This window comes from Microtus pennsylvanicus, chromosome 3 (genome assembly GCF_037038515.1).
Source record: "Microtus pennsylvanicus isolate mMicPen1 chromosome 3, mMicPen1.hap1, whole genome shotgun sequence".
Taxonomy (NCBI): domain Eukaryota; kingdom Metazoa; phylum Chordata; class Mammalia; order Rodentia; family Cricetidae; genus Microtus; species Microtus pennsylvanicus.
Window position 1 is genome coordinate 95,878,688 of NC_134581.1, and position 24,069 is coordinate 95,902,756.

At 41.6% G+C, this 24,069-nt stretch overlaps 1 protein-coding gene across 1 annotated transcript in view; it reads right to left on the minus strand.

Annotated features, from left to right (window-relative positions):
- The window catches only part of Npsr1 (neuropeptide S receptor 1), a 182,366-nt gene that overhangs the window by 21,473 nt on the left and 136,824 nt on the right, over positions 1–24,069 (minus strand). Inside the window, exons 3-5 of the mRNA XM_075967962.1 lie at positions 23,498–23,601; positions 9,065–9,158; positions 6,927–7,128 (exon numbers count right to left, since the gene is read on the minus strand). Of these exons, the coding sequence (XP_075824077.1) occupies positions 6,927–7,128; positions 9,065–9,158; positions 23,498–23,601 (400 nt within the window). The remainder of the gene's footprint in view (positions 1–6,926; positions 7,129–9,064; positions 9,159–23,497; positions 23,602–24,069) is intronic.

Consider the following 24,069-nt stretch of genomic DNA (forward strand, 5'->3'; position numbering starts at 1 on the left):
AAATAAAACTTATTACCTTGCCAAAATACTTTGGATTGTGCGGTCATTTTCCTAATACCCCGGACTCATTTTTAACTTGCTGAACACTTAAATGTGTAGTCTTGGATATCCATACTAAGCACCAGCCCCAGCTATGGCGTGGAGTCAAGGTTTAAAAGAGGTAGACAATGGGCAGGAAACTTTTGTACTAACCTGGTAAAGAAGTAACAGTCATGCCAGGGTTGCTCACTTGTTCTTGACCTGGTGATACCCTGTTTGGGGTGACTGGATGCCAGGGAGGAGATAATATATCCAGAATAACTCTTGCCATTTATCTCAGGGATGCGGAGATGGGGAAAGAAGTTATGGCTCTTACCTCGTGTCTCAGCCCTCCATCATGGAGGTTATTAATCTGTGGTGAGCCTGCTGTGTCTGTCTCTCCATAAAGCATTCGTTGTTTTCCTTAGCCCAATCTCTCAATATGATTCTGGGAACCATATAATAATAGCCTATGCCAACTATGAGTGTTTTCTTTCTGTTTCATACAAACTCATATTTTGTGGTTTCACATGTGAGCGATGGGAATAAGAACATAAAACCTCCACTTTCTTGATGACAAAGCTAGGGTTCCACAATTTTGACTTGCCAGAGAGATTAAAATTAAGGCCTGTTTGCTTGGGAAGCTCTGAGCATAGAACAAAGGACCTCGTATTCTGTATAATAAAAAAGTCAACTATGATGCGAGCCTCTCATAAACACTATACCATTTCCTGTCACCACCCACATTTTGTGGTTAGGGCTGCTGGTTATTCCCATACACAGGTAGAGAATGTCAGAGCTGACCACAGCCTTGGCATTAACCATCACGTGGTGCTAGCACACCAAAAGAGCACCACAGGCTTCTCTTTGGCATATCTAAGAACTCCATGTGCCACATGTACCTCCTGACATCCTCCTAATGTGTTCAACCTATAGAGCAGGTGTGTCCCTTCTGTAGCTCCTATGGGGCTGTCCACCTTGACTGGTCTTAACCCTCACTGTATCTTGTCTGTTGTTCAGTGTGATGGCTGATCCTGATGGTTAATTGAGTGATATCCAGAATCACTTAGAGATCGGCCTCTGGGCATGCATATTGGGATTATCTGAAAGCAGTTAGTAGGATGGGAAGACTGGTCTACTGTAGGTAAGGTGGAAGTATTTTCTGGGCTTAGAACCTTGACTACATAAAAAGAACACAAGATGAACACAAGAATTCACCACTATTCATGGGCATGGGTGTGTTCCGGTTGTGTACATGTGTCTGTATCACAAGCAAGTCTGATGCTCAAAGGGGCCAAGAGTGGGCCTAGTGCTACAGAAGGTTGTGAGCCACACTCAGGTGCCGGAAATTGTATACTAGATCCTCTGAAAGAACAGTAAGTGCTCTCAGTTGCTGAACCAGCTCTCCAGTCCCTCAATTTGCTTTCTGACTGGGAACACAGCTCCTGCTGCTGTGACATAAGGAACACCATGATGACCTGTAATTCCAAACTAAACCTTAAGCTTCTTTCACCAAAAACATGTTGTCCCAGCAACAAGGAAAGTACCTAAGACACACAAGGATATTCTTGAAGCGGTGGCTTGCCATCGCTGTAGCTCATGTGTAAAGAAATAGCTTGGAAAATGAACTTATAAAAAGACATGAGGAATAACAAAGCCATGAGTCTGTCTGTGTGTAGCTGGGTTTGGGAGGGTTGAAGAAAGAATCAGTCTCTGAGAGGGGATGCTGGGACAACTTGTTCCTTAAGGAACTTACAGGAAAACTGAATGTTTTATATCCATAGCTAGTACCAGGCTCCATGGACTCTTAGAATAGAAAAACACTTGAATGGCCCCATCACTTGGTGCCACAGAATTAGCTGAGCTTATTTATTTATTTATTGTTTGTTTTTCGAGACAGAGTTTCTCTGTAGCTTTGGAGGTTGTCCTGGAACTATCTCTTGTAGACCAGGCTGGCCTCAAACTCACAGGGATACACCTGCCTCTGCTTCCCAAGTGCTAGGATTAAATGAGTGCACTACTACCGCCAAGCAAGCTGAGCTTTTTCTAAGGTGTGCAGGAAAGGGCACTCTACCTGTCTCCATGCTGATGATAAAGCCTGGTGCCACCAAGTATCGAAGAGTTGGGCATCAGGAAGAGAGTTTGTTGGGGGCAAACTACAGAAAGCTCTGAAACGGATCACATAGTTGTGATAACATGTATTTCTCAAAACTGTAAATTCAAGCTTGTGGCTGTCCAAGTGTTAAAGTCCCCGGTTTCTTCCACAGTCCCCTGTTTCTCTATAGTGCAGGTTTTTCATGTCAGTTGGGCATCAACACAGAGATGAAGGGAGCAGAGATGAGCCCATAATCAGGCTTCTTGTTAAAAATCGGGGTCTTTTTTCCTGACCATAGTCTCTTCACCTCTTTGGCTTGACCTGGATCATCCGTCTTTGAACTACTTTCATGTCAAGGGGAGGGGCTGCTAAGGGAATCTCGGAGTGGAAGTGGAATGGAGATTGGGCATTCCACACAAACACCCACTGGTCTTGGAGTGAACTAATGAGCATTTTTTTTAAAAAACAGGAAAATTTTCACTACCTGGTAGATCATGTTATTTAGGCTGTCACTTCCTTTCCTGGTAAGATAAGTTGACACAGAACCCACTATTCTCCTTGGCCTTAGGCGTCATGCTCATGACTAGTACTGACCAAGTCTCTGGGGCCCTTTTAGCCACCATGGCCTTGTATTTCGCAGGAACTGTCTTAGCATGGGGCTTTCCCACAGTCTGAGCCCTATGGTCCAAGCAAAATAAACTGATTTTTCTCACACACCACAAATCAGTGTTCCATAAATAATGTGCTCTTCCCACCTGCACCTCTGCAATACGACTACAGATCTTTGCTGCCTGCACCTTTGTCTCTGGGAGAGAAAATGATAGGAAGGTGAGAAATTAATTAGGTTACAAGAAATTAAGCACAGCAGAAGTGGAGCGACCACACGCGGGCCAACAGCCTTACTGCAGCAATTAAACAGCTCCACCAAGTGAGCCCTGAAACCACAGGAGTTGTTCTGACCCAGAAAGGCAGAGTTCTGCCTTTGCTGTCAATCATGGTGACTTCCAGCCTGGGGAACTGATTCAGTCCATTTTGGAGCTGTGACATCTTTCTTCATGCACACACAGCTCTCAAGAGCGTTCGCTGCAGGTGGCATGATGTCTCGCCTTCTCCTTCATTCTTTCCTTGCATATATACTAATAGTTGAGCTATCATACACCCCAAAGTGATGTGAGCATGAAATAATCTGAGATTTCCACGTTAGGAGCACATATGTGAAGTGTGTGTGTGTGTGTGTGTGTGTGTGTGAGAGAGAGAGAGAGAGAGAGAGAGAGAGAGAGAGAGAGAGAGAGAGAGAGAGAGAGAAGCATACAATGGGACTGACACACAGAGACAGAGATAAGAGACCATGACCCAGGCATACATGAGCCACATTATTGCCGGTTACTATTTGAACTGCATGGTTCAACTATTCCAACATTTACCAAATATTTATTGTATGCCAGAATGGGGACCAAGAAAACAAAGACAACAATCTGCATTAATTAGATACTGCCAATTACATCACCCCAAACTATCCCAAGTGTTACTTCTCCCGGAGTTGGCACAGACAACTCTCCCACAGCATGTTGGAAAGGAGAAAGGATGGATGTGAAGGAGTTTGGACCAACCAAGGCAGGGTGATCCTGAAACTGCCATGAAGGTTCGTGGGTTACAGAAGTGGGGTGTCATTTGGAAACAGTTAATACGGGGGAGCAGAAAGCACAAGGTGAGTGCATCAGCACTCTGGAGTGGCCAGTGCCAAGTCCTTCAGAACACGTTAAAAATGGAGAAAGCTGTCTGTTAAGAAATATCTCTAAGGGTATAGAATGGGGGAAATGAAAACCTTTTCACATAAATGATTGTTAGAATATATTTTACTTGAAGAACACAAAAGCAGTACCAAAGCACAAGCATTTCTACCTCTTTTGTAATGAAGGAAATGCAATCTAAAGCAAAAAGAAGAGTTAAATGTGGTGGCTTGCCTCTGTACTCCCACCACTTGCGAGGCTGAAATGGGTGCTGCAATGAGTTCTAGGCTAGCCTGGGCTACGTAGTGACCTGTGGGATGGATGGTCTGGGTTACAGAATGATGTTTTCTCAAAGTCTCCCACACAATCTCAGTTCTCCCAAACAAAACAAATAAAACACCCCAAACCACAAAATAAAACAACACTAATAACAAGCTAACAAATAAATACCCAAAGAAAGATTACAATACATTTTTTTGCCTGTTATCATAGTGAACTTAAAAACATATACTGAGCATGGATTAGGAGTTATGAGGCATGGCTCCTACCACAATGAGTGAACATCATTGAGCTGTTTCTTAGTATAGGGATGTATGGAATTAAGAGTTTATTTAATGTTACATGAAAGAGGTATCAACAACAGAATTAAGTCAGGGGAGGTTAGAATAAAGAAAAAAGAAAGAAGGAAGTCAGCGAGAGACAAAAAAAGAGAGGGAGAGAAACAGAGAGATACAGATAGAGACAGAGTTGGAGAAGGAAAGAGGGAGTATATAGTCAGTGCAATGTGTGCCTGAGCTTGGTTATGAGGTGGAGGATGCCTTTCCACCTCCCCCAGAGAGAGAAGGCAGTTCTCAGCCTAGAAAGGAGCTCATGGCTGACCCTCTGGCTTCCAAGAAGCTCAAGGACATGGAAGGTGATCAATAGCCAAGAAGCAGAAGCAGTCGTGATGAAGACCCTGATATGGTGGGAGTGGTATGAGACCTCCTCTGAAATTATTTCCCAAACAAATTCAGTCTTGACTTTTCAAGCACACTTACAAACCAGGAATTAAGCCATGCAGCTGCAGAAAGCAGCCAAAGGAATGTGGGAACAATGACATGTTAGAGTCACAGATCTCCTGACAAGCCAGGAAAGGGCTACCTAGAGCTGTGCAGGTCTCCTGCTGCAGGCACCTGCCTGGTGGGTGGTGATTCAGGAGGAGTGGATCCGTGAGGGATAGGAAGTTAATCAGGAGTGAAGCCCCACCCAAGCCTCGTCCTGGGACCTGTGCCTGGTACTGAGCTGTGCTGGGCACACCTACTAGCTTTTCTACTTTAAGCTTCCATTCTCTCCTTTCACTCAGTTCCTTCCAGCACTGCGAAGACTTACCTCAGTGATGTGTAAACTTTGACCTTCATCTTGCTACCCAGCCTTCTCTGATTCAAGTTGGTGAAGAGGACAGGAGGAAGTTGAAACAAATGTTAAATGCTAATTTGTCAGTTCGGCAAAGATGACTGGACAGCTACCCACCTCGAATGAGGTAGTGATCTGGCTGTCTTGATCACTGCCACTGATGCCGTCTTTAGCTTCCCTTTGCTGTAAGGCATGCCTTGAGAAAACGTCAAAGCTGGATGGTGAGGCTTTGCACTTCTTCCCAGTCTTAGGCTTTCGGGAGACTTAAGATGGCACCGAGCACAAAGCAAGTGATTTTTCATAATGTCTGGGGACACTTAGGGACAGCCACGCTGATGGTAAGTAAAACAGATGCCCGTTAGAGTAACGAGGTGTATTGTCCTAGCTCACAATTTGAGAAAGATCAAATAAAGAAAGGGTACTACCTTTCTCTGTGCTGGGAGAAGAGCCAAGAGTCTCACATTGTCTATCAGAACTCGAGTTGGTAGTGTTGTGCACAGGCACCCACAGTCCTAAAGGTGAGGCGTCTTTGCCCTGGGAATCCTGCTACATGTGTTCTAGACAACGAGGGCTGCATTCAAATTTTAATTACAGGGATGTATTATTATGTCTTTCACTGCCTGTGTACTACCACAACCCAAAGGTTGACTTTGCTTTTCCTCTGACTTGATGATCCATCCTGGTAGGTAAGGGACTCTCAAAAACTTGTGGATTACCATGGGCCACATGCACAGCTGCCATGGGAGCTCTTTCCACATGCCCCATGCATACAGGCAGGACCACCGCTGCCCGAGTGTCTTGCTGTGTGAGTGGGACCCTACCTGGAGCAGGTTTCTGGGGTCTTCTGTGGCCTCAGGACCAAGGGAATATGTTCTGGGACTGATTACCAAGACCTTTTGCAATAAAGTGCCTCTCTTTGTTCTTCCAGCCATGGGAGGGAGTCATTACATACTTCTTCTTGGGAGACACTGCCTGCCTGCTCCCTTACTGCCTCCAGCCATTTCTAGCCTTTGGTCACCGTGGAACCCACTTTCCCCCTTCCATTCGCCATCTCTTTCTGGAGTTCTTTGGTCCTTTAGTGGTAGTGTACAAGTGTCAGGGACCAGTTTTGACAAGTATAGCATCTTCATGCTCTTTAGTAACTTTTCTAACACCCATGCCCCTGCCCTGGTAAGCGGTGTATGTGTCAAAACTGGTCCCTGACATACAAGAAGCGCTAGTGACATCAAATCTCAGAGCCATATCCTCAAGCATGTACCCATATACTATTGCATTTTTGTTCAATTTGTTTTAAGTATGTCTGTCTTTTAATCTTCAAGATCCCTGAAGCTATTATTATAATTTGTATTTGAAAGGTCACATGATCAAGGAAAAAGATCAGGGTGTGTAATCAGACAGACCAGGATCTCAATCTTGTGTGATATTAAGTTCCTTAACTGCTCCGATCTTAAGTTTTACTTAATCAAGTAATTTATTTCACAGGACTGCACTGTAAAAGATGGGATCAGCCACTTGACACAATGCATGTGTATGAGCACACTCCCTGTCAACATTCTCCTTTCCCAGACTCTGATGCAGGAGATTAGCCCATGATTTTATTAGATAGAATTCTGCATCCCAACATGTTCCCACAAAAACTTAGGAACAATGACTACTCTGAATGTGTGGGGTTCAGCCCCCTGGCCTCTCACCTGATAATTGTCAGCGGGATGAAGTACACCAGAAAGGCCACAATGGTCATGTAGGGAGTCCAGTAGGAATCATCTGGCCACAGTGCCCAGCACTGCACCTCACCATTGGCGAGCGTCCTTTTTCCAAATATGAAGAGTGTGGGGACAGAAAACAGGAACGCGAGGCTCCAGGCTATCCCGATGAGGACTTTGGCTTGCTTCTCTGCTTAGAGAAAAGAGAAAGATGCCTGGGCACCTGGGAACACACTTGGGGAAGCACACAGGGTCCACTATTGGGGACTGATTTCTGAGAGCCACTGAGACCTGCCAGTGTCCCCAGAAGCCTCAGTTTCCTTATAAGTAAATGGGTGTGACTCCTCTGCTGTAGGGTTCAGTTCCGACATGGGGGTGCAGGCCCACCTGCATCCCACTGTATAGAGCTACAAGAAGATTCTTCTTTGAATCTCATTTAGCTGACTGGTACAGTTTCCTCTCCTCATGTTTAATCTTGCAGTTCCTTAATTAGCAGTCCAAATGAACACTTCTGCGTGTCTCCTAATTATATCTTTGTTTCTTGATCTGTGTTCATGTCTTTTTTTTTTCAGTTGATGTTCTTAAGTCTTTGCCAAATTTGTCATAAGAAAGATATTAGCTCTTCATTTTTTTCTGTTGGTACAAATTTCCGCTTGTCCTCCTGCTGCTGTTCATGATTTTTATTTGTATAAGTCATTTAAGACCTTGATGAAGCGACACACGTGTTCCTTTACTGCTTCTGCTCTCAGCGTGATTCCTAGAGAGACCCTTTCTCTGTTACGATGATGGAAGGTTTGTCATTATGTTCTCCTAGTCCTTCATGTTTGAATGACTGGCTTTCCTGGCCCAACAGGGTCTGCTTTTAATTAGCTGTGACACAGAGAATTGATGTTTTCTGCTGGCTAGAGAGCTAGTCTAATTTTGTGTATTAACAAAGCCATTCTTTAACAACTGATTTAAAGTTCTATTCTCTCTCTCTCTCTCTCTCTCTTTCTCTTTCTTACACACACACACACACACACATACACACACACACACACACACACACAGAGAGAGAGAGAGAGAGAGAGAGAGAGAGAGAGAGAGAGAGAGAATGTGTGTATGTGTGTGTGTGTGTGTGTGTGTGTGTGTGTGTGTGTGTGAATGCACAAATTCTTTGGGATGCATTTTAAATGCATTATTTATTGTTTCCAGTTTAGTTTTTGTCACATTTAAAAGATACCCATTTTCCCCTGTCTTTACAGTGAAATTTCAGTTCCTATAAGGTTAGGAGTTCATGAGGCCACGTCTGCCTTGTGCCAACCAGAGGGCAGCTAGCTGGTCCTGTACAGTGCTCACCACCACTCACTGATGGTTCCTGGGACCCTGGAGAGTCTCTTCATCCACAGCATCTTAGGGTTACTCCCCCTATAAGTAGAGGTTCCATTCCTCCCACCTGGTCAGAGTGCAGAAGACAGGAACTGGATGTGGTTGAGCCTTCCTGATGCCTCCACACCTTAGGACTGTCAGCTCCTCAGCTCTGCCTCCCCTCCTGCCCTGTACACTGGACACCATGAAGAAACACTCCTAGCCCCACTCACTACTGAGAGCATCAGTTGGAGGTGTTATGTGCCATCTCCAATTTTTTTCAGGTTTCCAGGACCAAGGAGAAGTTCCTTTGTTTTCAAAACTACTTTTCAAGTTTTGTGGACTTGGGGTAAGGGATGGCCAGGCGTTTGTCTCTTGAAAATGAAGACCACAAAGAGACAATACTCATTTTATCATAGGGTATGCCTGCTGGCAGGGATATAAGGAATGACTACACTCATTTCATCACAGGGTATGCCTGCTGGCAGGGCTTTAAGGAACTAGGCGGAAACACTTCCCAGAGGTGAAGAGTCACAGCATGGCACCACCAAGGACGTCCCTCGTGGGGCCAGGATCAGGTAGAACTCCCCAGGTACCCAAACCTTTTTCTATATTTGTGGGCTCTCAAATGCATTAGGCAGTGATGGAAGAAGAGAAAGAGAAAAAGGAGAAGAGAAGGAAAAGTAGAATGTAGTTGGAACAGAGAGAAACATCAACAAAATATTAACAAAAAGAATCCCACCCCATGAAAGGATCTTCATGAAAGAGTGCTTGCTCACCTCCTTGAAGAAACTTCATGGGGTAAACGATGGCATGGTATCTGTCTATGCTGAGGGACACCAGGACGTAGGTAGAGGCATAGAGCAGGACAACCTAAGGAGGAGCCAGAGGACACATGTGACTTCACCTGGGAGAGGATATGCACATAGTGCTCTTGCTATTTAGAAACCAGGGGATTGAACTAAGGTGCTGAAGAGGGTTGAGGTGGAGGCGCTGCCTGGCCCTCCCTGCTGGAAGCAGATCTGGGCTTTGCTGTTGAACTTTGCATTGCTCCTGAAGATGAGTGAGAATCATCACAGCTTTCTCCATGCGTTCACTGGCTTCTAGGAAATTCCACATTTCAGGATCAGTCTCTCTTGACATTTGCCTGGTACACTTATCTATAATTGACTTTTAAAGCTAAACTAATTTCCTATGCCACAATTGACATTCCAGAATCATTAGAAACAAAAGTTCATTTGCCTTTTATTAGTGAGAGTAGCTGAGAGGTAATAGAAGGGTTCTGGTTCCCTGGAGTCTGCATGCTGCTCCAGTCATTGACCCCAGCATCACCCTCAGAGAGCTCACCCCTTTCTCTAGGGCTCTAACAGAGCTGTATGAGGCCTAAGCTTCTGTGCCTTGCTTCCCTCCTCTGACTGTCCTTTGAATAACCTCATCCACACCCTCTCAATCCCTCGGGCACAGTCTTAGCTGTATTCTCTGTAGAGGAAGAAATTGGGATGCAAGTTAACATCTCTTCTGTGACAGGTTCATATTTAGAATATATCTAGATTAAATACATCAGGGAGTCTGATCTCAATGAAAATATTCTAAGTAACTGAAGCCAATGAGACATTTCCTTTTGTGGATCTAATATAGGGGCCACAGACAATGGGAGTGTAGGGCTGAGAGTCTGGCTATTTCTTTGGTTATCACATTTGTTTGGAGTTTGTACCTTTGTTGTTCTTTCTGTAGAGTAAATAAATTATAGCCACATTATAACCAACTATAGTAGATTAACCCATTATATTTGCTTCTGCTATTGAGTTAAAGCTATTGCTACCTGAAATGTGGTCATGGAATTAAGCATTTGACAACACTAATTCTGTGAACATCATAGCTTACCCTGCTTTACACATGTTGAGAGTAGCTATATGAGCCTCCAATTAGGCAAAACCATCACACATACAGCCTGTCTCATACTACAGAGTGGGCCAGCTCCTGTGCTGCAGTGGCTATGGTGCTGAACCAGAAGACTGCGATCATGAAGGTGTCCTATCACACAGTTTAAAAATCACAGACTGGGCCATCAGAAGTCGGGGACCATCTGCATAATTCTTTATTTTTTTTATCTCTGTAATATAACCACAAATACATTCCAGCTCTACTGCTGCAGGGAGAGGGTTGTAAAGAACAATCAGGAACTGCCGCTCCCTCCCCTTTGGCACATCAAGAGAAATCTTAGTGTATGTGTGCAAAGAGTAACCAAGGGAGAAACTGAAAGAGTTTGATTAAGTTTAAAGAAAATTAGTCAAAGCAATGAATGCCTCCTTCGAGGCTGCTGTTTCTGTGTGTAAACCATGGATTTAGAATCATCTGGGTAACCACACAGTGCCAAAAAGGTGGCATCGAAGGATGAGAAGGGGGACAGCAGGGAAGAAGACCATGGTGAACAGTTTCTAAGAGTCTTGAATATCTGCTCTGTCTCAAGTGAGGTGGTAACACAGTTCAGAATCTGGAATGGGAGGAAAAGTGACCAAAAATAGATTTTCAGGGCTGCAGGCAATATTCACAAAGGTGAGATTAACGTTGAGACACAACCAAAAGGCGTATTCAACTTCGTGGTTGAAACATCATCACGCATCTAGGTGGAGCAGCAAAACGAAATAAGCATATCTACGAGAAATACATCGCAAATTATGCTTCTCCATAAAAAAGCAAATGCCAGAAAATGTGTTCAGGGTTTTGAAAGAAAAGTTGTGATCCAAGAATCTTGTAAATTTCAGTTTGGTGCCAATGCACAGAACAGCTTTTTTTGGATAACTACGAAGGAAGGAAATATAACACCCCACATCTCCTGCCAAAGTCCTCAAGAGGAAACATGAGCTGAATAAGAACTATTTCAAAATTAAAAAGAAGGGATAAAATCACAATGCCATGTAAGAAAGGCATCAAAATACAAAATGCTTACATGATGGTAATATTATGATGGAACATTCCAGGGAAGAATCTGGGCAGTGGTGTGAGGAGAGAGTGTGAAAGAGAGGTGTTGGTAAGTCCCTGCTTTGATATTTAGATAGTTCTCTATCTGCCTTTGATAGAGATGTATCTAAAAAAGAAAGGTAAGTTATAATGAAGTGAACTTAAAATGGATGAAAATGAATTCCTCTTTCTTCTGTGGTTACTGTAGCTACAAGTTTCATGGCTTAAATGTCAGTTCATTCTCTCACAGTTCTGGAGATCAGAAGTATAGAACAATTCTACTAGCCCCATACCAACATGCTAGCAGGCCGTGCCTCTTCTGGTGGTTCTAGGGGAGAATCCATCCCCGGGGTCTGAGCTCCAGTAGCTGCCAGCACCTACCCTTGTGGCCTACATTGCAATCCCATGCCCTGTGCTACAGTGTCCTCCCTCTTGTTGTGTGTCAGATCTGTATTTTCCCTTATGATTCCATTTTAGGATTTCCTGAACTAATTTCCAATCCTTAGTTATACATGCCAATCCTCATTTTGTCACATCTGGTGCTAGCGGGTGTAAGTTCCAAGGGTTAGGGTACAGATGTCCTGGGAGAATATATTTTCAGCTTCCCACAGTAAATAACTGCTTCTGAAACAAACACTCAAAGAGCAAAACTTCAAAGGAAACAGTGGCAGTGAGGTACCGGAATAATACTAGGTTCTGTTTCCCATTGTAAATGTAAATGGCTTGATCTCTTTCATTAAAACAAACACATTTAAAACAAATAACTTCCCCATGGTCTAAGTGTACTCTATTCAGAATAGAAACCAATAAAATCAAATGACATTGAAATTTATCATTAAAGCAGTGGTCAGGGGCATATCCAACAACTAGTATGATTTTAAAGGCCTTTATTAAAATGTACTGCGTGATACCAATCAAATTCAGAGCTAGCTGCATCCCGTGTGACAAAGTGATGAAGGCTACAACACAAGTGGCCAGAGACTACTGATGACTTAGATGTAATCAGCGAGGCAACACTAAATAGATGCAACAAAAATAATGTGCAAGGCTTTCCAGGCAAACGGTCTAAAAATGCAAATAGGAAAAACTGAGCTCCACAGTATAGAATGCAAACTATCTAGACTCTACATGACATCCAAAAATTTGGTCAGATACTGAATTGCCAACAACGGAAAATTTTCAGTAGGGATCCAAAAAGTAGGCCATATTCAACTCACATATCTCAAGCAAGTGATGAAGCTGAAATAAGTAACACTTGAAAAATACCACTTGGAAATCTAAACATCTTCATAATTAACTCAAGCAAAGAAGGAAATCACAGTACAATTATAGTCAATTCATAAATGTCAACAATGGGAACTCTACACACCAACAGCATATGGGGTGCCATTCAGAGAGCAGATGGCAGCCTGAGGACAAGTCTGCCTTCTTGCCACCCCACCCCCAACTCTCACAGACGTGACCCAGGGAATGTGACATGCAGGGGATTCTACATGCAGGGAAGTGAGACTTAAATGCTGGAAGCAGAGAGACTTTACTCAGGAAAATGCCAGACTGTGCTCATGTAAACTAGTATTATTGGGCTGACTTTAAAATCATGTACTTGATGTACTAGAGAAAGTGTAGGTTTACAAAATCCTACAAATAGTAACAGAGGATTCCTGTGTTGCCCACATCACATTGACACACAGCCCCTGGTGTTAATATCTGTCATTGGTGTGGCGTTAAACTCATTTATCAGCCTTGATACATTATCAATAACTAAGGTTCTGTCTTTGTCAGTACATTCTGTGGGCTTTGACAGTGGCGTGTGGCACATAGTCACCATCAGCTTTATCCAGATGAGCACCACTGAACTAGCAATGCCCTAAATGTGTCTAGTCATTCTTTCTTCTTACAAATCCCTGGAAACCATTGATTTATTTTCTTTAACACAGCTTCGCTTTTCTGAGGTTGTGCCACAGCTGAAGTCACATGGTGTTTAGCTGACCAAGGGGCTCCCTCCCTCTAAATATGTGCTTTACTATTCCTCCATGTGTTTTGGCATCTTATTTTCATATTCCACGGTCATGACATATTTTGTTCATCCATTGATGAACATCTCGGTTAGGACCAGTTTTTGGTGATTATTATTGCAGCTACTAAAACTACCTTTATGCAGGTTTTTGTGTGAACATAAGTCATACACTCAATTGCACAAACATCTACAATCATCATTGCCCAACTGTATAGTGAGATTATGCTTAACTTTGTAAGAACCCATCAAATTGGTTTTCACTTTTAGGTCTCTCAACAGCGAGTGCAAGTTCTTGTTAATACAAATCCTTACCCATGTTTGGTATTATTAGCTTCTCTTTAAGTTAGCCACTGTCTACTACAGGAGTAGTGGTACCTTATTGTTCTGATTAGCAATTCACTAATGAAATGCGTGTTTGCCATTTTCAGTGATGTTCCTATTTTTCCCTATTTTAAGAGGGTTGCTTTTATGTTGTTATCCTTTAAATTTTCCAGTTATCCTATAATAGTTTTATAGTATTACATTTATGTGTGTGGCTCATATTGAATATTTTAAAAGGTAAAATATCTGTGTTTATGGTTTAATATTTTATTTTTATTGCACACACCAATATTTTACAGAACACCTTAGTGTTAACTACAATTATTGTGACCAATCCTTTTCTGTGTAAAGACCATTAAAATTATTCACAATAGACAGAATTTGTGTTGCAATTAGCTACTTATGACCCTCATTTAAACATTTTTTTCAATTTTACATAATTTTATTCAATGGTTATATAGAAGTTTAAGGTATCAATCACTATACACCAAATTGGCTTACCTATTCCCCAGTGGGTGGGCATCTAGAACTTCGTGGCTTTCCTGCCTTTCTCCACTGCTCACACTGCCTGTGGGGCTCATTCTTCCTCCTCCCTAGGGAGCCCCACAGCATTCTCAGACTTCTGGCTGATCATGACCATTCTCCTTTTCCATTTCAAACCCCAACCCTGTCTCCTTCCCAAGACCCCCACAGCCCACATTGCTGGTTGAAATCTTCTACCTTACAGGACTCAGACTCTTGTCTTTCCAGGCAAAGCTCTTACTCTCACCTTCCCTGGGCACACTAATGTCACCATCCCAGACTGGGTCTCAAGCTGTTTCCTACAGAACTCTACCTTTTGCTTTGAAAGTTGAGCCCTACTTTCCCTTCTGTGGGAATGTCAGTGCCTCTTAGGTAGGGCATACTCTACCCTCCTTCTGCCCCTTGAAATCCACCCTCAAGACCCCCAGAGTGATTTACTTGCTTGACATGTAGAGTACTTGTCTACCCTGACCCCTGGCACTCCATTCCCACCATGTGAGGACCTGGGTGAGCCCCTGCTCATTGTGCAGGAAAATGGCATTTCAATAAAAGATTTCTTTATTTTCATTTTATGGATACAGCTGTTTTGCCTACATGTATGTCTGTGTACCATATCCATGCAGTGCCTGTAGGGGATAGAAGAGGGGATCATATCCTCTGGCACTACAGTTACAGACATTTGTCAGCTGCCACATGGGTGATGGAAGTCAAGCCCAGGTCCTCCAGAAGACCAGGAAGTGATCTTCACTACAGAGCCATTACTCCAGCCCTTCCCTCTGGCATTCTAACTTTACTTTCTGAGTGTCTACATGGAGCATCTGCCTGCCACTTAGGAAGTGATTCCACCTGTCCCCTGGGTGGCATCATAAGGCTCTGTACCAAGGACAGAGTCTACCTCCTTTACCCACTAAGACTCCAACTACTGACATCAGGACTCTGCGGACTATCTGCTAGCTTCCCCAGTCAGAAACCTTATCTCTAATACCTGAGCCACCCAGGCCCTCTGGCTTAGTAGTGCCCAGAGCAATTGCTCCTCAGGTCAGAAGTCACAGTGCATCAACCCCAGTTCATGCTCCTCTCTGCTAACACACACAAAGCACCTGCTGAGCAGGTCAGAGTCTATGCCTTTTCCTAGCTGGATTAGAACTGCCTTAGCTACTGGGCTCACAACTCAACATCAACTTGTCACAGGACTGAGTGTCTTGTATATCCTGGCTATTCCAAACCCAGCACAATCAGAATAACAAAAAACAAAACAAACAAACAAACAAGCAGATTCAAACACCAATTCAACACAGGTGGTCCTGAAACTCATATCAAGGCACAACACATTTTGATTGAAGAGCACAGAAGTCCATCTGAAACTGGCCAGGGAAGTTCCTTCAAGTCAGCTAGTTTTTGTTTTTGTTTTTTTTTTTTTTTTGGTTTTTCGAGACAGGGTTTCTCTGTGGCTTTGGAGCCTGTCCTGGAACTAGCTCTGTAGACCAGGCTGGTCTCGAACTCACAGAGATCCGCCTGCCTCTGCCTCCCGAGTGCTGGGATTAAAGGCGTGCGCCACCATCGCCCGGCTTTTCAAGTCAGCTAGTTTTTATATCATGATGTTGGAAAGCACCATGGAGACTGCTGGGGAAGAAAACACATCAGGGGTTGTACTCAACCCTGGCCCCTGCATGCTGCAACACTGACTTGTCAGGCCAGATGTGCCTACTGGTGCAAACGTGGCACAGGGTTACAGGGGTAACTAATGACTTTCTTACTAGATTTGATGCCTACACCGTAGATGGAGATTCATAACTCAAACTGTAGTCCTAGTCAAGAGTTCATGACTGTGGTAGCATAGAAGCTGCTTGTGTTATTTTGCTAAGTAGTTATGGCATTAAAGCCCTTGCTAAATATTTGTGCTTATATACATAGATCTGGGCTACTCTCAACCTTGGTTAGAGAAGTTCCTTTTCACAGTGGGTAGCAGTCAGTGGAGTGATGCATTCCTTTCAAAGTACTGACAAGAAGAGACTTAGTGCTCAGCCTCAAAAGGCGATCTCCATCATCTCCTCAACTAGTCCCCACCCAGGCCTCAGGAAAGATTTTGGAGGGGGAAGCAGAAAGAACGTTAGATCCAGAGGAAGGGGAAGAGTGCCGCCAAGTTCTGTCTTTTGAACATGGCATGGCTATCATAATCATGAACTCACAGCAGCAAGGGCTGCCTAGACAAGACCTGATGAATCAGTCAAGTATCACATAGTCATGGTAGATGATCTCTAGGACCCACTGAGAACTATTTGCAAGAGATAGTTCCTGGGATAGGGAGAGACATTCATTTTGAAGGTGTGACCACTGATGGGATTCTGACATGCCAGTAGACGGCCCTCACATAAGAATATAGGAGGCAAGAAATAAAATCCATCTTTCTGTTTTCAACAGGAAATACATCTTAGTTTTAAAGACAGGTACCACTTCAGAGTAAAAAAAGAAATGGATTAAAGTACTTCACTCTAATGGGACCACAAAACAAGCAGGCATTACCTACCTGCCAAAATAGACTTCAAACTAAAAGCAATGGAAGAGATAAAGTTGGACAATTCATTGTAATCAAGGGAACAGTTAACCAAGAAGTCATCACTATACCCCAATAACAAATATATGGAGAAAGAGGTCAATGACATACTTTATTCATAGTAGACTCAAAGAAAATAAAAAGAGAATAAAAAACCAAGAAAATGAAGCAACTCTCCTATGAAAACTTTAAACGTCTGAAGACAGAGATAGAGAAAGACACTAGAAAATGGAAAGACATTTCAAGCTCATGATTGGTAGAATTAATAATGTGAAAATCACCATTTTACCTAAAGCTATTTATAGATTCAATGTGATCCCAATTAAAATTCCATAACAGTTTTTCACAAAAATAGAAAAATACTATCCTAAAATTGATATTCATAAGCAACCACATAAGACCCCATACAGGCAAACAATTCTGAAGTTAAAAAAACAATGCTGGAGGAATTGTAAATCCAGACCTTAAGATGTAGTATGTAGTGTATATTTAAAAACATTTAAATATTTATATAATATGTATCTAAATATTTTTATATAATATATATAGTGACTATGATTATTGAACTCTTTTGGCATCCTTGAAGTAAATTCCACTTGTTTGAGATTGTGATCCTCAATGTGCTATGGAAATTGTTTTCTCTAGCATCTTTTTTATTTTCTTGCACTTATGATAATAAGGAGTATTGGCCTCTTGGTTTTGTTTCTTGTAGTGCTTCAGCTTTGTATGAAGATAATGCCAGTTTTGTGAAATGAATTTGGATGATTTCTCTACTTACTAAATTGTTGGAAGAGATAGATGGGTGCTAACTCTTTTTTAAATATTTTGGAGAATAAATCAATAAAGACATCTGGGCCTGGGCTTTTTCTTGTTGGGGATTTTTTTTTATTTTTTCAGTCTGGTGTTCATTATTTATCTCTTTAAACTTTCTATTAATTGATTACTTCATCTTTATACCTTGTGCATTTCTTAGAGTTTATCAGTTCCTTCCATGTGATCTGATTTGTTGGCAAATATTGATTCATAGTTGTCGCGGGATTGTTGGTATTTCTGTGATATTAGCCCTAATGTTTTCTATCTAACTTCTTATTCTATTGATTTGAATTTCTATCTTTGTAACTGAAAATGATAAATTTAATTTTTCCTTTCACAAAAAGTGAACTCAGTTCCGTTGATCTTCCCTAGACATTTTTTTATTCTCTAGTCTTCTCCTTCACCATTTCCTGTTTCAGCTTGAGTCCTTCCTTCTGATAAGTTTGGATTGAGTTTGTTCTTTCCTTTTTTCCTTGAGGCACCAAGCCAGACTATGTGTTTTGTTTCTCTCTTCTTTCTGAGTACAATTTATTGTTGCTAACACCCACCTCCTCACTGGTTTTAAAATATCTTTAGGTATGTACTCATTGCATTTTAATTTGTTTCAAAATCTCTAAACTTCCTTTTGAATTTTTTAAAATCCCTAGGTTATTTTGAAACATTTTGCCCATTACTAACTGCCTTCTAGTTTTCTCCAGTGCAGTTGGGAAAGTTGTGTGGTTTCATCGAGACTTTCAGTTTATTATGGTTAGCGACATCCGTGCTTTGAATGTGATTGATCTTGTGACTGTTTTCACACTGCTAATGAAATTTTCCTTGAAGTTCTTGCTTTTCTATTCTCAGATTTCTGTATGACCTGATTTTAACATTCTGAATGTTTATTACTATTTATCACTTAGCTTCTGTACTTCAGTTTACTGGCCCTATTTATTGTAGATGTTATGTCACATCTTTATATGGCACACTCACTCACAGGAATTCCTCAGGAATGATTTCATGGTTTATAATGTTTACTGTACATGAGACATTCTTTCTTGCCCCTTTTCATATTTCATATTTTTGTTGGAAATACTCCAGAAAATCAGCAGTTTTGAAGTCATCAGATTTTCATTTATTCACTTCTTTACTTGTGTATCTAAGTTGATATTTTTAAATTTATGGTTCCTAGTGTGCTAGGAACTGAACTGGTGTCCTCTGAGGGATCAGACTGTGATTTTAACCACTGAACAGTCTTTAGCCCCTGATAATAATGCCTTTCTAAAAAAACTCAGTAACCCAAATGGGGGACGTGAAACCTGAGTCAGCCATCTCCTGTAACTAGGCAAGGCCTCAACATATAGTTTGTCCTTTCTGCAGAATGTTCTGGGCTGGAGTCTAGCAGAATAGTTATCCTAGAGGTCAGAGAGACCACCACCTGATGGGAACAGATGCAGAGACCTCCAGCTAAACATCAGGGAATTTTGCAGAGAAGTGGGGAGGAAAGATCTGAGAAACCAGAGCGAACATGGGCACCATGAGAGCATGGTCCACAGATTCAACTGACCAGGATTCATGGGGGCTCACAGAGGTCAGAGAGCCTGTGAGGGTCTGACCTAGATCCTCTGTGTATACGTTATGGCCGAATAGCTTGGTGTTCTTGTGGAATTCCTAACCGAAGCAGGGGTGGAGGGGAGTTGTCTCTGACTCTTTTGTCTACTTGCCTCCTACAGGGTTGCCTTGGCTGATCTTGATGTGATGGTACCTGCCTGGTCTTACAGTATCTTGTTATGCTATGATTGGTTGAAGTCCCTGGGAGGCCTGCTCTTTTCAGAGAATAGATAGATGGGGAGGGAGGTTCTGGGGTGGAGAGAGGAGGTAGGGTGGGGAACTAGAGGAGGGAAAGGAGAGGAAACTGTGTTTGGAATGTTATTTATGAGAGAAGAATTTTAAAATGTCACAGAAAATAACTGGGATTAGACAGAGAAAGCTTAAAAGAATTTTTTAAAGCTGGCATCTGATGGCTGCTTATTTGACATAAAAGTGACCAGGTTCACCATGGGCACAATTCTGCCTGCCTATAATACTTGTAACTGCAATTCTGAGTGCTTTACAGGTAAGAGTGCAGTTGCTGTCTCTAAGAAGCTTTGGTGGTTTACAGGGTCTTTATTTTTAAGTCATGTTTTAAAGACTAAAATGGAAGAAATAGTGTTGAGTTGCTCCCTTCCTATCCCTAATTTTTTGAATGCTTCAGACCAAAGAGAGGATTAAGTACAGCGAGGAGACTCTAGACGGCAAACCAACGAAGACATGACTACTGAAGCAATAAGACAACTAAAAACACAAACAGCAAAACAAAACAATGTCTGATATCAACAGCTTTCAATAACATCAATGGCGTCACCTCTTCGATCTTAAAACACAAGCTAGTTGATTGGGTTGAGAAACAAAATCTGTCTTTATATTGCCTCTAAGAAACTCAACTTGAAAGGTAGGTACTACATAAAAGTGAAAGGATATGAAAATGTATTCCAAAGAAATGGAATTTGGATGCTGGCAGATGTTATTATTCTTATATCTAGCAAAAGAGACTTCAAACTAAAAGTAACCAGAAGAAATACAGATGATCAGTTCATTCTAATCAAGGGGACAGTTACTCAAGACATACAATCCAAACCTAAATATATGTACACCAAGCTCTGGTGCACCCAATTTCATAAAAGTGCAGTATTGGGATTAAAGACACAGATTAACACTAATCCACTAATAGTAGGTGACATTACCATGTATTTTTCAAGTCAAGCAGTGTAACAGATGCAGCTTTTATCTCCTTGTTGACTATTGATTTATCTATTTTGGGTCTTTGTGATTTTATATGTATTGTAGTTGTGTTTTCTATTTGCATGAGAAATGTGGTTGGAATTCTACTTGGATTACATTGAATCTGTAGATCATTTAAAGCAGTTTTACAAAAAGCATTTCTTCTGATCCATGGCTGTTAACTATCTTTCCATCTACTTATGTCTTATTTAATTTCTTTTTACTTTAACTTATTTAATTGCAGAGTTATAATTTTCAGTTTGTAGACCTGACAGATACTTATTCAAATATATTCCTCCATGTTTTGGTATACTTTCGTAGTTTTCATAATCTGTTTTTGAATAGTTTTATATGTAGATATGCCTTACATTTTGTGCTTTGATTTTATCTTCTGCAAATTTTGGCTTTATTTATTAATTCTAACCTTCTGGCAGGCTCTCTAAAGAGCATTTTTGCTTCTGCATGTCTAATTTGGAAGCTTTTACTTCTTTCTGTTGGCAGCCTTTTCAGCTGAGTGGAAGCGGCAAGGCTGGCATCCTTGTCTGTTGCTGACCTCAGAGAAGGAACAGTGCACAGTCACCACTGTTGAGTGTGATGTTGGCTGTGGCCCTGACACACACAACATTTCTTGTGTTGAGTTGCTTTCTTCCTACTCCTAATTTCTCAAACTATTTTTTAAATCATGAAAAGACTTTTTCAGATGTCTCAGTCAAAGGCAATAGCTTTGGGCCACACCCATTCCTGACAACCGCACAGTCCAAGGTGTGCACTTAGTTTCTAAGGTCTTAGGAATATGTCGTAGATTTTCAAGGCTCCTATAATGCGCCACTACTCAGCCTATGTTTTAGAATTTGTTTCATTTATTGTTTTTCTCAACAATTATCTCATAGCTTACATCAATTTCCTGTAATTGTTTTGGACAAATACCCAGAGAGAAAGAGATTTTACAAAGGAAAAGTTCTGAGTGAGCCTTGCAAGTCTGGTTCTCTGAAGGACTGCCAGCTGCTCAGAATAATAGCAGCTCTCTGGGAAAATGCTTTGCAGGGCTCTATCCATGATCTACTCTCATGATGGCCGGCAGAATGCTTCCCTGTGAAGGAAAGCTGTTAATGTTCAAGGATACCACAGAAATGGACACTGCAGGATGGGAGTAATGAAGACTACAATATCAGAAAGCTCACTTTCCTCCAGTCAGCTGGGTTTTCTCTTCAACGCTTCCAGGCTATTGCAAGCCTTTGGTGAATCTGCAGAACCCTACAAGTCTTCATTCTGGCAGCTTGCCAACATTTTCCTCTGCCAACATAGGAGAGAATCATTAAAGTTTTCCTGCCAAGATGTATCTTATATACTATTTTTTTTAGTAATTGTTAATAAAGAAAATTGAAGAAATGTTTTTGGTATGTGTATTTGGTATTGGTCACTGCTTTAAGTTGGTAAATAGTGAGAACAGCATGAATTACAAACACACTTTTGGAAAGCATGGTGGTATATGTGGTGGCCAACCTCCAACAGGTCCCCAGTAGATGTCTTCTCTTGTTTTCAGTCTCTCCAGTGGTTCCCTTCTTTGCCATAAAGAATCAGAGTTGACTTGTGTGCCCAAGAGAAAAAATGTGAAGGCCATGGTGTTGAACTACTGAGACAATTACGTGAAGTCCATTGACACTTCTCTTTTGGTCACCAGGACAAATTGCTCTTGGGAAATCCAGTTGCTGTATTGGGAGGATACTATTGAGCACCCAGCGGAGGCCACACATTAGCCACTGGTTACATTAAGTGAATTGTCTGGTCCCAGATAAGCCCCACAAAGGCCCAGCGCCATGAATCATGTCAAGGATCCTAGCCCAAGAAACCTATTTCTGAGTTTTTGACTAATAGACACCATGAAAGGATAAATACATATCATATTAGGCAACTAAGTCTGGTTATAATTTGCTCTTTAGCACTCAACTACTGTTATAGCAATAGAATAATCAAAATCAGCTCTCTTCACAAAAATAGTCTCCACAAGAAAGCAGAAGACATTTTTCAGGTAAGTATTGCATATTGATGACTGCACCCCCGGCATGCCCAAAGAGTTTATACCAAATCTACTCTAACGAAACACCATCTCTCTGCATTAACTCCTTTTAATGTCATATTCAGAGCACAAAGGATATTGACATCACAGCTATTTGTTTTCCTACAACGAAACACATGTTACCAAGACTCAAAAGTAATAAAATGAATGAAACCATAATCTTACTTCTGAAGATGTATACAGATATCCTAAAATCCCTAACAAATAGACTCTAAGAGAACAATGTTCCCCAGATATGCTGTTATTCTTCTGTAAATCTGAAGTAATTTTGACCTGAAGAACTGCACTAGAAATGGAGTAATGGGATTTAATTGTAAGTTTAGAATCTCAGGGTTTCTAATTGAACTCACTGCTTACAGATTGGCTAGACTGGCTAGCACCAGTTAACTTCAGGGGTTGGCTGGTCTCTGTCTCCCCACGGCTGGGGTTACAGATACACATGACCTTGCTCAGCTTTTGTGGGGATGATGGGGATACAAACCCACTAAGTTCCTCATGCATGCATTGCAAGCACTTTACCCACAAAACCTTCTTCCCAGGCCTATTCAAATCATCCTATGCTATACTGTAAATCACATATGCATATTATCTATATATTTAGTTTTATTAAAGCATATCAACAGGCCCTATGGGTATGGATTTAAATGTAGATCGTAGCAAAGCATAAGATATAGTATTAGTCATAAAATATTTGAATAAGGACAATAATTTAGAGAAGGTATTCAAATGCTAAGAGATATTTGAGAAAGTGAGTTTATGTGGTAATCAGATGCTTAATATTTATTTTGTAGTCATTTGTTAACATTTTCCTAGAAGAAGTGTCCGAGTGATAAAAGAGTAAGCATTGACAGAACTTTGGGGATTTATCTAGCTATAGCATATCACAAGGGTTACTGCTTACCACTGTTTTCACTCAGTGATATCTTTATTATTTTAATTGTTGCTTTGCATATGCATTATTTGTAGCAAAAAAAACCCACCCATTTTTAGAAATTTTAGAATTTCACCTAGAATTCCTTTCTTTTCACCTAGGAAGAAGGGAGTGATGGGTTGCACATGAACACAGGTTTAGCAGTTACTTCCTTCATGCTATCCCAGAGCTGATGTTGGCTTCATTGTGGCTCATCCCACTGGGGAGGCAATTTCCATACCTGAAAATAGCGGACGACTCTGCAAACCAGGTCAGGGGCCATGAAGTCTCCAGTGAATCGCCAAATAATTTCTGTCAGGATGTTGATCAGTCCTGTGAAGGAGTCTAACAAAAAACACAAGTTTCAATCTCTCCAAAATTTGTGGCTACACGGCAGAGAAAACAAACTCCTGGGTTGGTTTTGTTTTCTCTTAGCTTAGCAGATGGCGACAGAAGGAAAGTGAAGCAGGAGCTCCCTGTCTTTAAATATCAGAGTTAGTTTGCGCCTAGAAAGGATTTCAGCTGTGACTGAGGAGGAATCAATAGTCCCAGGAGAGGGCCTTCCGCACTAATGCTGTGAGAGGGCTCACGGGCAGACAAAGCTGAAGATGGCAAATGTGTGCAAAATTCATCTCTGTCCTGCATAGAGTGGGCCATAATCTCATTGCCTGAAAACAGACTACTGCAAGTTTTAAATCTTCGTTTATCTCATAGAATACTTTCTTTTTAATTTAACCTTCATCTTTTTTAGAATTTCATACATGAATGCTGTATTTACATAATTTCCTCCTGCTCCCATTTCCAATTCCCCTC